At 44.1% G+C, this 13,850-nt stretch overlaps 1 protein-coding gene across 1 annotated transcript in view; it reads right to left on the reverse strand.

Moving 5' to 3' along the window:
• Positions 1-13,850, reverse strand: part of LOC138301517 (myosin light chain kinase, smooth muscle-like) — a 326,421-nt gene that overhangs the window by 28,734 nt on the left and 283,837 nt on the right. The window contains exons 15-16 of the mRNA XM_069242031.1: positions 10,421-10,574; positions 9,260-9,565 (exon numbers count right to left, since the gene is read on the reverse strand). Of these exons, the coding sequence (XP_069098132.1) occupies positions 9,260-9,565; positions 10,421-10,574 (460 nt within the window). The remainder of the gene's footprint in view (positions 1-9,259; positions 9,566-10,420; positions 10,575-13,850) is intronic.

Consider the following 13,850-nt stretch of genomic DNA (forward strand, 5'->3'; position numbering starts at 1 on the left):
GTTTACATACTATAGCCAGTCCCAAAATGAACGAGACTTCACACTGTAGCTAATTCGGTGCTGAATGACATTTTTCCCTCATCCACTCAAGACTGTGCTTGGCACAGATTGGCAGCAGGAAAACAACTGGCCGCTACTCAACAGTTGAATACATCCCATTCTGCACTCGTGAAAGCCTTGCCTCTTACAGTCATGGACCTGTAGGCAGCTGGGAGGTTAGATGGCGAGTGGCTGCTCAGTTTACGGTGATCGCACTCGTGGGTCTGGACAAAAACTGCTGTTCTACAGAGCACCTTTTCAACTTCCTTACAAAGAAAGCCTTCCCAGCTTTGGACTTGCTTGAGCAGTTGAACATAAATAATGAAGAGTGCATGGTATTTGAATCTGCAACCTCACACACCCCTACACACAACCAAATGCTGAACCTGCTTTAGATTTTATTATGTTGAGTAGATGGTTCTGCATCCAAAGGTCAGCAATAGCAGCAAATAGTAATCAATTCTAGCAGCAGGGCATGGAGGGCTGAAGAACCTCCTGCGTCCTTCTGTTCCGCGCACTGCATTGCCCTCCGTCAGACTACATGAATTCAAAGCTGTCCAGGAATCTACTCTTTCAACCCAACATGAATGTCTGCCAACTAATCAAAATAGCTAAGGCAGCCTACCCATTGCAAGACCATTATGTAGTCCATGAAGATGTGGGCACAATAAATATGGGTAGTTTTCCAGTGGAAAGAATATGTCCTAACCCAGAGATAACAATCACTCTAAAGACAAACAGACAAAAAGGTGAGTTGTACTACATTCACATTTTGACAGATACTTCCCCCTCCCCCTGCATGTCCCTGGCACGGGTAAGGAAGACTTGTGAACTGCAGTTTTTTTGCAGGAATTTCCAACTTGATGTTCAGCACATGCTGACCTTCCAAAGGCACAATGTACTCATTTGTATCCTTGCCAAGTTTCTTGACCCTGGACTTGTTCATGGTGTCAGGGTAGTGGTGCCAACTTCTTGGCTGGTGATATTCTCATAGCCAAGCAGCTTTCATATCACAGACTGCCCTTAGTCCTTGGTCTCAGGAGTCCCTGGCATTGTCAGGCCTGAGCTTCGAAATGAGCAGCCTCCACTCCAGGATATGTAAAATGGAAGGCTGGTTGAAAAGCTACTGTCATTTAATCTACATGGATCATTGATTAAAAGAGCCTTAGTACCTCATCTTGCAACATTTGGCTCTGGTTCTGCCTGTGTGCATAGCCAGTTTGCATTCATTGTGTGTTTTCTGTGATCTGTGACAAGGCTGCCAGGTCGAGCTATACTGAGGACGTTGCACCAATCCTGTTATCCGTGCAGCAGATCTGTGCTTTCATCTTCTTCAAACTGACAACAGTCCGCGAGCAGCAGAGGCACTATGTCAGTCCAAAGGTCCAGAATCTCCAAGGAACACCAACCAACCTCTGCTTCCCAAGCTGACGCCTAGCACTGGTTCCCACAGCGACTTCAAAACCAAGATCACATGGACACTAAGCACTAGCTTCAATGCAGACGCCAATCATCTAGGTCCCGTGCGAACGCCAAGCATCTAGGTCCCGTGCGGACGCCAAGCATCTAGGTCCCGTGCGGACGCCAAGCATCTAGGTCCCGTGCGGACGCCAAGCATCTAGGTCCCGTGCGGACGCCAAGCATCTAGGTCCCGTGCGGACGCCAAGCATCTAGGCACTCATTATAACCCAGGAGGACGGCGGTAAAATGGAGAAAAGTACTGCCAACAGACTGGCGGTACTTTTCCTCATAATATGACATTGGCAGTTTGGCTCAAGACATGGCCGCAGCTGGAATTCTGCCATCTTTCTGGCGGAATTCCGGCTATGGTCATAATTTGGAAGACGGCTGGTGGCCGCGGCAACGGTTCTTTTGGTAGCCGTCGCCACGGCGGTGGGCGTTTTTTACCGCAAATGTTGTAATGAGGGCCTTAGTCCTGTGTAAACATCAAACAGTGGATACTATGTAGATATTGGGCACCTAGTTCGCTGCAAGAAATGTGCAGTAGGTTCAACTAGGCAATCCAGTTCTGTAGCCTGAAGCCCAGTACTGCATGTAGTCCAAAACTATTTTTTAAGCGGTTGTTACTTACTCAGCATTCCATGACCTAAAGAGAGCTCAGTAAAGAGCCTTCCACCTAGAAGTGCACTACATTTACCATTATGAATAAGGTACAGAAATTATAACAGTCGGCTATATGTTGGGATCCACCATGTTACGTGTTTCTTTTTTACTCAATGCACCTTTATCTTCTCTTTGCCCACACCATCCCCACCACTCTCGCCTCTGCAGGCGTAAAAACAAGCCTCAGTTAACTCTTATACATGCAGCAGGGCCTGGTCAGAGAGAAGGATGGAGTCAGAGTACTGATGGCTGCAGGGGAGTGTAACTTGCTCATTCATTGAGTCTCAGTGTTTCACCTCCTTCTCTGGCCATTGCCAACATCACAGCATTACTGATAACAGTGCCAGCAGACCTCATCTTGCACTACTAGCCAATACCTCTTTCTTTCTCTGTGCAGGCCTTGGGGAGCAGCCGGTCCCTCGGTGGCACGTTTTACGCTGCATGCTTGTGTCACTACTGTAGAATCTTAGTCACTGCCAGGCATGTGGAAATGCTTTTCTGCCACTAGCCTACGTTATCAGACAAATAAGGCAATAACTGGATACAAAGGCTCAACAAATGTAGTTTGTGTATTGCTGATTACTATGTATTTATTTGCAACCCATAAAGTTACTGTCCAGTAGTCTGATATTTGCATTTATGGCTGGTCTGCAAAGCTTAGCCTCACGGGGGGGGGGGGCAATTATTAGGCTTGAGAAAAAAATAATTATGCCATTGACATGCACAACATTCACAAATTTTGTTTTAGGCAGAATTTCACAATATGCAATTTCAAGTCACTTTTTTTTTTAATCAAGTGCACACTTTGCATAAGAAAGTGTCACAAGATATCAGCAGATTAGTTTGCACAGAAGAAGTCTCGTCAAGAGGCATTTTCTTCTCAAAATCATACTCTCTCTGGTATCCCTATAGACTTGTACGTTAGGTGCTCATGGGCTTAAAATAAGCAATACTAAATATCATCAAACCACATTTCGTTCTGAAAGTGTACATTTAGGAACTTTTCCTGAAATTTCACAAATCTACGTGAGAAAAAAAAAATATGCTTTGTTGCACACCCCTACTTACTTCGCCGTTGTCAGCGGTCGAAGTTCATTGGAAAAAAATATGCAAACTGTGATTCTGTGCACAATAGGGGCGTGGTCATAGCCATGGATAAAAGAAACACTATTCTGTAACTTCATTAGGCCCTTCACCTTCAGACAACTAGAAATATAAAATAACTCATAGCTTAAATGAAAAATAAATGCAAGGTAAGTTAATCAGTGGAAAATGCACCAGTTTACATTATGAAACCTTCATAAGTTAATTCACTGCGGAGCTCGAGGTGTAGCCAGAAAGCCACAAAAGTGAAACCTGGTTGGTGTATTAGAGAATAGCCACTTTTTTATGTTTCATGCTACGACGTCAGCCTGTGACTGAAAGCACAGTGAATATGTAAGTCATTATTTTAAACTTGCATTACATACAGTGTAATATAGGCTGCTACAAAAATGCACAAAAAGGTTTAAGATTTTTTTTTTTTATTCTAAATATAGATTTTAGTAATACCCAGAACAGTATGTAGTACAATTTTTTATAACTGTCTTTTAAAAGCACACACTTTAAAGCTTGCATGGTAACTCCCTTCCAGTAACACTCAAAAAGGAAACATCTGTGTAATCAGGAACCTTTAAGTGCTTCTGTTAATCAAAGCCCATACTGGCTTCCAAGCACCCTTTACAATTACAGATTGACCAGTTGCACATATTTACATTTCTTTCATGCGAGGAAAAACACTGGCGAAAAGGCTTGTTGGCTGTCTGCCTCTCCCCCAGTTTCACAGGAGATTACCTGCCTTACACTTCAGCTGAAGCATTTTGATTGTCAGAATTACCTGTCCCAGGGTGGTTCTCTTTTCACAGAAAGTAGAGAAACTGTTTGTCTTAAATACAAAAAAAGTATGGGTACATTGTGTCCATCAGATCCCAACTTCGATCACTGGCTGGTGTCAATTATGAATCTGTTTATATTAAAGATTCATTAAATAAACTCAATTAGGAAGCCGAACTTTACCCCTCTCAATCTGTGGCAGCTAAGCAGATAATGCTATGCCATGAAACTCACAGAGACCTTAAGAGATAAGAATTCTCCAGATTCAATCATCAAGAAGGCCCATAAGAGGGCAGCAAACAATAGAGAACATCTACTTATGCTACAGAAGAATGAGAACAAAACTGAGAAACTAATGTGTTAAAACATTTTGCCCTAGCTCTCTCGAAATGAAAAAAGTAGTTAAAGACTCGAAAATTCTAAATCCAGGCAGCCTCAGGATTTAGAAACCAACGTTCTTGTTCTGGAAAGGGAAGGGCCTACGGGACCTGCTGTTCCGCACAAAAAAAAAGAAACAAAAAAGGTAAGAGTGCTAAAAGGGCCTACACCTTCAGCCCTGTGGGGCACTGGCCCCATTAGGGGCCATTTTATATGTGGTAATTGCAAGGTGTGCTGGTTTACTAAGAGGATCACTGAACTGGAATTGGGTCTTGAAACACCTTGGCATTTCAGAGGGTTCACTAACTGAAATTCTATAAATGTAACTTTTATGATCAAGAGCTCCATTGGAGACAATGCGGTGGTCCAGGCTTCTAATGGCTGGTAAAAGCCGGAAGCCTCAACATTCCAATGTTCTTTGTTCACAGCCACAGCTGTGAACAGGGCCTCAGCGAGCTTGAGGTAATTTCAGTCCCCTCGGACTCTGTAAGGCCTTTGTTTTATTTATTAGAATATTCTGCCCTCTAGTGGCAGAATGTTCTAATAGCCTTATAGCCCTTCGTAGCTGGGCAATACGGGCCATTTAAGTCCTGTTCCCTTAAAGGCCCGACCCGAAGACCTTTAACGGTGGAGTGGGCCTTTAATGGCCAATATAGCCTGTTACGGTGGGCTCCAAGTCTATAGTAAACAAGTGCACGCTGACAACTCTTCCATTCTAACTTCTGAATGGGACTACCAAAGTTGGTACTTCAGTGTATCAAACAACTTGTTACATTAAGCCCAACTTGACACCCAAGTCAAAATTAAGGCCAACTGTTGGAAAGTTGCACCATTATCAGATTTTCCAGTGGCCATTTGCTGAGGCTTTCCACAAGACACCCTTTTTCCTGCCTGGGGAGATATGTCAACCAATTCCAGAACAGGCAACAATAGAGGCCTTCAAGTGGAGGAGGTGATACCTCCTCAACCTCCTCCTGGAAGAAAACCGCAAAGAATGCTGGCCCAAAAAGCAAGCTTCAAACAGGAACCCACCTTTGAAGAGCAGATGGTGAACACATTAGAGAGGGTCTTCTCTTTTGTTTGGGTAGACAGGCTGCCGTTGGAGACAGAGAGGGGGAAAACACTGGGCAAATCAGTTTTTCCATGGGTGTGTTGCCCACAAGTAGCCACACTTCTAGGGCAGGTGACCAAAGTTCCACACACCAACAGAAGGGTCCCGAGATCTTGGGAGTGGGCACAATAGAGCACACTGTGATAGCTAGATGCCACAATTCAAAAGAAGTTGTCACAGGTGGGAGGGAAACTAGTAGCACATTGGCTAGTGACCTCAACCTCCCCTAAGGACACTTTCTGGCCATATATAGGCACCCCTGACACCCAGAACTTGGAGCTCATGTGACTGGAGAAGAGGGCCAAAGAAGGACCACCCTTGTGACCTTCGAACTGTCAACGAAGAGGTAGCACCAACATTGGAATGAACCTGTTGCTCCTTGGGCTACAGAAGGAAAGAATTGTGCCTGCAGTGTCCTGCTCATGGAGAAGTCATCCCCAGAGCCCAGCTAGAAGGAGAGACTCCGAGTCAGTTAGCTGCCCTCCTGTTCACAGCACAGGGCTACAAAAGCTGAAGTAGCCTGTCTAGCGAGTTGTTAGCTAAGATCACCGCATCGTCGCTCCTTGTCGCAGTGCAGCCCAGGAGACAAAGAAATGGGCACTCAAAAGGTGCACCCATATCTTCTGGAACAGAGAGGGTCATTGGGGTGCGGTTTGGTCAACCAGAAGGATAGTTATTGTCAAAAGAAGCAGATTGCTCATTCTGCTGTGCCGGGCAACTGGTAGCCCAGTGGTGACTGGACTTCAGCTGATCCAAAAAGAACTTCAAGGGATGTCTACCCCTGTGACCAGAATCACCTCACCAGGACCGTGGACAGAGGAGTAGCCCCAGAAAGACCACCTTGACTGCACACATCTTTGAGCATCTTCAGTTTCCTGCATTCCTACATCAGAAGCACTCCGGAGAAGTCAATGGCAAGGAGCCTCTAATGCTGGAACTGAAGACTGCTTTTCTTGGCAAGCTAACTGTTTCGCCTTGATTGGCTTTCTGCCAAAATTGGTTGATGAAAATACCGAAGTAACTGCGTTTCATCTTAGTTTTTTTCTTGAAAAAGTTTCTAAGTATGCTTATTCTCATTTAACTGAAAAGTCCTAATCTATTGTTTTTTGTTAAATCTTTATTTCTGGTGGATTGTTTTTATTTTGGTGTCCATAAATTCATAAAAACATATTCTAGTTTTATAAATTGGTGTCAGATTTCTTGAGTGTCGAGTTTCTTTCCTATTAAATTGTTTTGGTGCTGCTTAAATGCTTTACACATGTTCCTTTCAGCAAGCTTTACTGCCCAGAGCCATAGCAACCCAGGGTTGAGCTACATTTTTACAAATGAAACCTGACTGGTCCTACAGGGGTTGGCAGGGTATTACATGGTGAAGTCACACAACCGCACCATACAAAACATTAACTCACACATCTATTTAAAATATTCCAGGGTGTCACCCGTCGATGACACAAAGGACATCGTTACATGTTTCTGGTTATTTGTAGCAGTAATGGTGTGCTTCACATATAATTATACCATGGGATGTAGTATTTGAAAGATGCAATATTATTGCAACTTTACACGTTTTGCAACTGGGAATGTTGGTTTTCCCCACTGCAAGGTGTGAAACTCTGAATGGTTTGTTTCTTTCCCTGCACAATTCTGCATGACTTACCTGTCGAAAATGGTACAGGAGAAAGGCTTGCATTATGCACTAATTATCATAGGTCTTGGAATCCTGATTTAGGCGCAAATTTCTGCTTGTATCTAAATTGGGATTCGGACAAGACTCAAAAAAGTCCTATTTGCTGAAGTTACATTAGAACAACTCATCAATTGGAAAGTAGAAATGGGTCTCCTGTCTGAAGGGCTGACCAGATTCTGGATGGGTTGCTCGACCATTAACATCTGGAGAGAATGGCGTTTTGCTCTTGGCCTACCACCGAATAAACAGTAATATTACCAGCTCTGGCCAGTATGCTGGAATTCACAAAAAGGATTGAAGGACTGTTGTCATTCCCACAGCCACTCAGACAACACTCCTTCCCGGGACGTAGCTGCTGGGGCTCAGGGTGGTGGGGGGGGGGGATATACCCCTCTAAAAAATATGATGTAGTGAATAGTCGGGTACATGTGCTTTCAGTAGGGTATGGTGAGGTGTCTGTCAGATTTCACCTGGATTTTTACGCCCCCAGACTTACAAAAACACACACACACTCACTCTCCATCTCTCGTCTCTGTTTTGAAGGCCTTAAAACGGTTGATTAGCTTATTAGGGGTACTTAAAACACAATATTTTTCAATCTGCACTACTCGCTCTCTTTCCACTGTCTCTTAAGCCGCCCTCACATAATGTATTTTAACACGATATGCCAGCGTGAGTGTTGAAAAATCTCAAACTCACCCCCCCCCCCACACACAACTTAACTCCAATCTTACTGACCAAGCTACGCCCCTGGCTCCTTCTCTCTGTAAAAGAATCATCTGGCTAGAAATGAAACTCACAAAGCTAGGATTGTGAGCATTGGATTGCCATCTTTTTTTTTTTTTTTTTTTTTTTTTTTTTTAGAAGTGATGGGCGCACGTCGTGGGAGTGAGCTTGAAACGAGACCCATGATAATATGGGTCGGTTCCAGCCTCGTCACAGAGACGTCTGGTCAGCCTCATTCATTTAATAGGGAGAGTCAAGGCATTCCAACCACATCGAGCCTCATATTTGCAGATTACCACCCTAGCCAGAACCTGGTGATTCTTGGATATAAAGGATCTCTTCTGTCTTTTCAGCCCTCGGAACCAATGTGAGCTTCTAGTGCACATTCTATTCACAACTGGCCTGCATGCCCATTGACATACAGACCTAATATCTAAAAACGCGGTGTGACACTCTGCAGTTCACAGCAGTGCTGGAGTGTGGGAAGAATGTATTTTAAAAACCTGGGATACACAAAGGAGACCACGAATTGGTGAAAGAAAGACTGAAGGTAGTGTCTACAGCTATAACAATATGCTAGCACATGGGCAAGGCAGATAGCTTGTGTTCTCTTATATGTTGTATGTGTCACTATTGGAGTGCCAAGCATTACTCCTATTAGGATCTTCCATTCGCGGTCCCTTGACTTTTTACAGATACGGAAATTACTGGAGAGGCTGCACAGAATCTTTATCACAAACATGTCACACTGTTGAAGATTCATTCCGTCAATACAACATTTCACACGATTTCAACACGTCCAGTTCCTAAAAAACGTACCTTTTGCACATTTATTGCCAATTTATTTTAATTTGTGTACTTTTTACCGTCATTCTTGACCACTTTTAGATCACCTAGATAAACACCTACTCCAAGAGGCCTTGTGGTGGTTTAATAAAGCCCACAATCAATTCATTTTTATTTTATTTTATCCTTTACTCACCATCCATGTGCAAAATTCTAATCTGAAAAATACACAAATATTATTTAGACTGAGGCTAATAGGACATCCACATGCATACATTCACCTCCTGTTAATATGGCTTTACCTACAGTCTATTATACACTCATTCATGTCATTGAAGAAATTTGCCATGCAATTCAATTCTAGTTTTTTTATGTTAAGTATCCCAACATATAGAAGTCATTTATATTAGAGTTCATTTACACAGACCGATATTTTCCTTCAGTCATGTCCTCCCATTCTCCCAATAGTGCCTTCATAGGCATTGGCCTCACCACCACTATGCCCATCATTGTCACACTCCCTGCCAAGGGCTCACCTTCTTCTAGAGACATTTTTATGACTGCAGACTCCTCCCCGGGATCACTGGCCCCGTGGACGTTCACAGCACGGACCCTGAACTGGTACTCCTTGTCTGGCTCTAGGCCACCCTTCACACGGTAGGAGGTGCTGAGGCAGGAATCGGTCAGCGTGCGCCACTTCACCTCACCCACTCTTTTCACTTCCACCACATAATACTGTATGGCACTTCCGCCGTCATAACAGGGGCCAGACCATGAGAGGGTGAGAGAGTCCGCCAGCAGGGCGGACGCATAAGGCTTTCCTGCGGGTGGCTGGGGTCTGTCTGCAAAGAACAAAAAAAGGAAAAGACATTAAGGATCGAACTGGATCGTACAACACATGTATCTTTCTTGAGACAGAATGCCACACCATCTGATCAGGAATTAATAACACATAGTTACTCCACTCAACATGTCACATGAACACAACACACCACCCACACATTGTCAACCTAATGATCCCTACAGCAGTACTTAGTCACTGCAAGAAGAGTACTTTACACCACAATTAAATCCAAACACCAGAGACAGACAAAGCCATGTCTGTCCAACCAGGGTGTATAACACACCTATCTGCTGAGAGGAAGGTTGCAATATTGCTATGGCCACGTCAACGAAGGCCCTGTCGAGAGTACTGCTTTCAGAGTCTATAACCATCCGTAGCACAACAGAAGGCCACAACACCATGCAGTGTCCAGGGTCAGAATAATTAAACTCCCTCATAGATACTCTGTGACAGCAATGATCCAGCACTCCAAAATAAATTGAAGCACACAAGAGTGCAATTTAGACTTTAAAAAATTAGAAATTAAAAATTAGAAGTGGCTTGCTCTCAACTAACTGCAACTATGCCTCAACAAACAAGCCATACTGAATAAAGATCAATATGATGTATTAATCTCAAAATGCATTACCTCTCCTTAACAGTTGCATCAATTTCTAAAAGATTTTGGATTACCATTCACTCTTTCCTGAAACAATTTTTAATTTCAGTGTTCAGGCAAAAAACGATTAGGGATTAGGCTGTTTCATTCTAGTTTTATTCCAAATTCATGATTCTTTGTCCATATTCTTCGTGCTCCAGATCATATTTCTGGGCTGTCAGTCAAGATTATCCCACCCTGTTTTAGGATCCTCACCAGTGACAGACAAGCTGATCTGATGCTGGATGCTTCCCGTCCGGTCTCGCACAAAGAGTGTGTAACAGCCAGAGTCGTCGGCTTCCACTTCCTGAATTACAAGCTTGCTTCCTGTGTCGGTTGTTTCCACTGAGGTTTTCGGACCGCTGGAGATCTTTTAGGAAACAGAAAGTTAACATTTCCTGCTTCAAAGCACCTCACTTCCAATCAGCAGCAGCACCCCAAAACAAAAGATTCCTCTCAGCACCAAACTCTCAGTCTGTACTAATTCTTTGTACACTTGGAATCCCTCCCTTTAAGCATCCAAGTCAATTTTCTGTACCTTCTAATCACAAAAGAATACCAGACGGCCTTGGATACCCAAATCTATTACACGCTACAACAACGGCAGGCAGGGTGAACCCGTACGTCTGCAAACATCCTCACTCTACCTTGAGACTTTAAAACCTCTATTGCTATTCAGCCAAATTTCAGAAACGAAATTGGAATCTTTCAGAACGTATGTAAGTATTAACAACTAAGGGCTAGGAGGATCCACATCTGCTGTATGTTTATGTTATACAATTCCAAGCTGGGGTGACACTACCTCAATCCTTGTTTATGGTCATTAATGCCAATCTTAGGAGCAGATGCTCAAACACTTTATGCCTGGTCATTAATGATGTTAGCATGCCAGCTGAGGCCATTGAGATCTATGCTACTGATAGTCCCTCAGACATGGACATTGATTCGCCGAAATGCCAGAGGCAGAAGCTCATGGTTGGACCCCCCCCCAATCACACTCTTAGCCCTCTAAAACATTGTGTTTGCTGCTTAGGGGTTATAGAAAGGGCTTAGAGCCGCATTTACTTCCTGTTCCAGCCCAGCTCCATGACCCCCACCAATGCCAAAGTCAGCAGGGACAGTGCCACGGATACTAAAGAAGAGGCAGAGGTAGCAGCAGATACCCCTGGCAATAAATGACTGACATCAATGAACTTCCTGTATGCCATGAATATCCACTTCACAGACATTCACCAGCGCACTTCCCACAAGCTGTCACTATCAGGTAAAGAGGATGCCTCTAGCCTGTGATACATGGACATTAACCCTAGTGGCCTGCACCCTCACCCCCTTCACCTTGGAGAGCTGCGATTAAATCCTGGGTTTCAACCCTGGCATCATCAACATAAGCACTTGGGACAAACACTGCCAAACCGTATCAAACCTCCGGTGCAAGCACAGAGCATCTGAACTAGAATCACCGAGCCTCCTGTACCTGAGCATCACTGATATGAGGGCTCAGAACAAGGCCCATCTACTCACCTGTACAGGTACATAATAGATGTGAGAAGAACTGCCACAAGCCCTGTATGTGTGCATCACTGATATGAGGGCTCAGAACAAGGCCCATCTGCTCACCTGTACACGTACATAATAGATGTTAGAAGAACTGCCACAAGCCCTGTATGTGTGCATCACTGATGCAAAGGCTCAGAACAAGGCCCATCTACTCACCTGTACACGTACATAATAGATGTGAGAAGAACTGCCACAAGCCCTGTATTTGTGCATCACTGATGCAGAGGCTCAGAACAAGGACCATCTGCTCACCTGTACATGCATGTTATGGATGCGGCAAGAACTGCCACAAGCCCTGTACCTGTGGCACTGATCATTGAGACGTACTCTGAAGACAGCGCCCTCCACAGCATCCTGGACCCGTGGTCACCTGACAAGGCTCAGTTGCTGCTCTGGAGGCATCAGGAAGTGAGTGATAGCTGCCACCCCCTGCTGTCGTGGCAAAGGCCATGCAAGCCACGACTCAATGCTTTCAGGTGAGCTGCATCTCTTGGATATTTCAGCAGCGTTGACTATGTTAACCTATGCCAAGGTCCTGTAAATAGACATTGCTTCTTCTCCAGAATTAAAACGTCTGGTGTTTATCCCGTCACTGGTGGGCGTTTCTTCCACATGGACGCAATGCTTCAGAACGACGCTATTTTTCCGGAGTACAAAAGGTGACCTAACAGTTCTGGTTTTAATTATCGGGGGATTCAAGGAACAAATATCGCAATGCACATATATTTAGCAGGAGTTGTCTTTCTGCTTAAACAATATAGTGCGCGCACACATGTATCGCTGGGCTTACATTCATGATTCAGATGGAGTTCTGCAGGACACGGGCACGAAGGGCCGGACACCAGCAGCGTGGTGAGCTTTCAGGGCCGTGTGACCGATCAGGCGGTTTCCAAGGGTCTGACAAGACGAGTAGATTTTAAATAGGCTTGCGTGTTTTCATTGCGTTACTTCCATTACTCAGGCAGCCTAGCACTTTTTTTTTTTTAAATAACCTTTTCAGAGATGCTTAGAAAACCAATAACTTTTATTTAATTGATTTGAAAAACAATAAAATATCTCACACACACACACACACACACACACAAAACAGCTTACAGTCTGCCTCTCTCAGCCCACAGGTGAAACAAGGTCCTTTATTTTACATTTATCGATCGCATTCACCAGCTGTTTGAAGAAACTTGACAAAGCCAAGACCGCACCCTCCCCAAAAGCCACCACCACCTGGTGTCCTCTAGCAGCATTAGACCCCGGGCCGGACAAAGGAAGCATGCCAGGTCAGAGACTGGCACGGGTGACTACAGGGGGAAACATCTCCCTTGGGCAAAGAATCGCTGATGCCTTTGAAAGTCTAGTATGGATGAAGCTCAATTTGTTTAAAAAAAGTGTTTGGCTGTAAGATTCTTGGGAATTAGGGTTTCCAGATAATAAAGGATACGTGTCTCAAGTCCACTTCGTGCCTCCCTCCTTCACCAACCTACACTTCCTGACTCTTTATCTCACTCTTGCAGGTCCTTTTTAGGTCCAAGTCTACCAGACAGCCCAGCTGTCTGGTTTGCTAAAGACATCTTGGGAAATTCAGAAAGCTTCCCTGGGAATGCATTCTGCCCATTGCTTACCATTGGTTTTGTGGTTTGTAACTCACATTACCTTGCTTTCTATTTGCTGGCTGCATTTGTTTTAGACTATCCAGCTTGAGTTCGTCCCTGCCTTTACCCATACCTTGTTTACTGTATCCTTCTGATACCTCACTTTCTGTAAGCAGACTTTTAAATCTTATTCTTATCTTGTCACATTTGCTGTGCATTTAAGCAAAAGTCAGGCTCTTTCTTCCGGGAGCTTGGTGTTTACTCTTCTTTCTGTGACTTCAAAGTGAGAGAGTCTAGAGGAAAGCACATTTTTCTCCCCATGGAGCTCTCCTGTGCTTTAAATTTGCAAGGCTGTAATATAACCCTTAAAACAGGCCTGCATGGAGGAGGTATGCACACTTTTTGTGGCAAAAAATTAATGTTGAGGTTCTTCTATCAAAGCACTGTTGGCTTTTGATTAATGTGACCCTTTAGTGGATGTCTAATGATCTTTCTCTTTACAG

The sequence above is a fragment of the Pleurodeles waltl genome, chromosome 6 (assembly GCF_031143425.1).
Source record: "Pleurodeles waltl isolate 20211129_DDA chromosome 6, aPleWal1.hap1.20221129, whole genome shotgun sequence".
Classification (NCBI taxonomy): Eukaryota; Metazoa; Chordata; class Amphibia; order Caudata; family Salamandridae; genus Pleurodeles; species Pleurodeles waltl.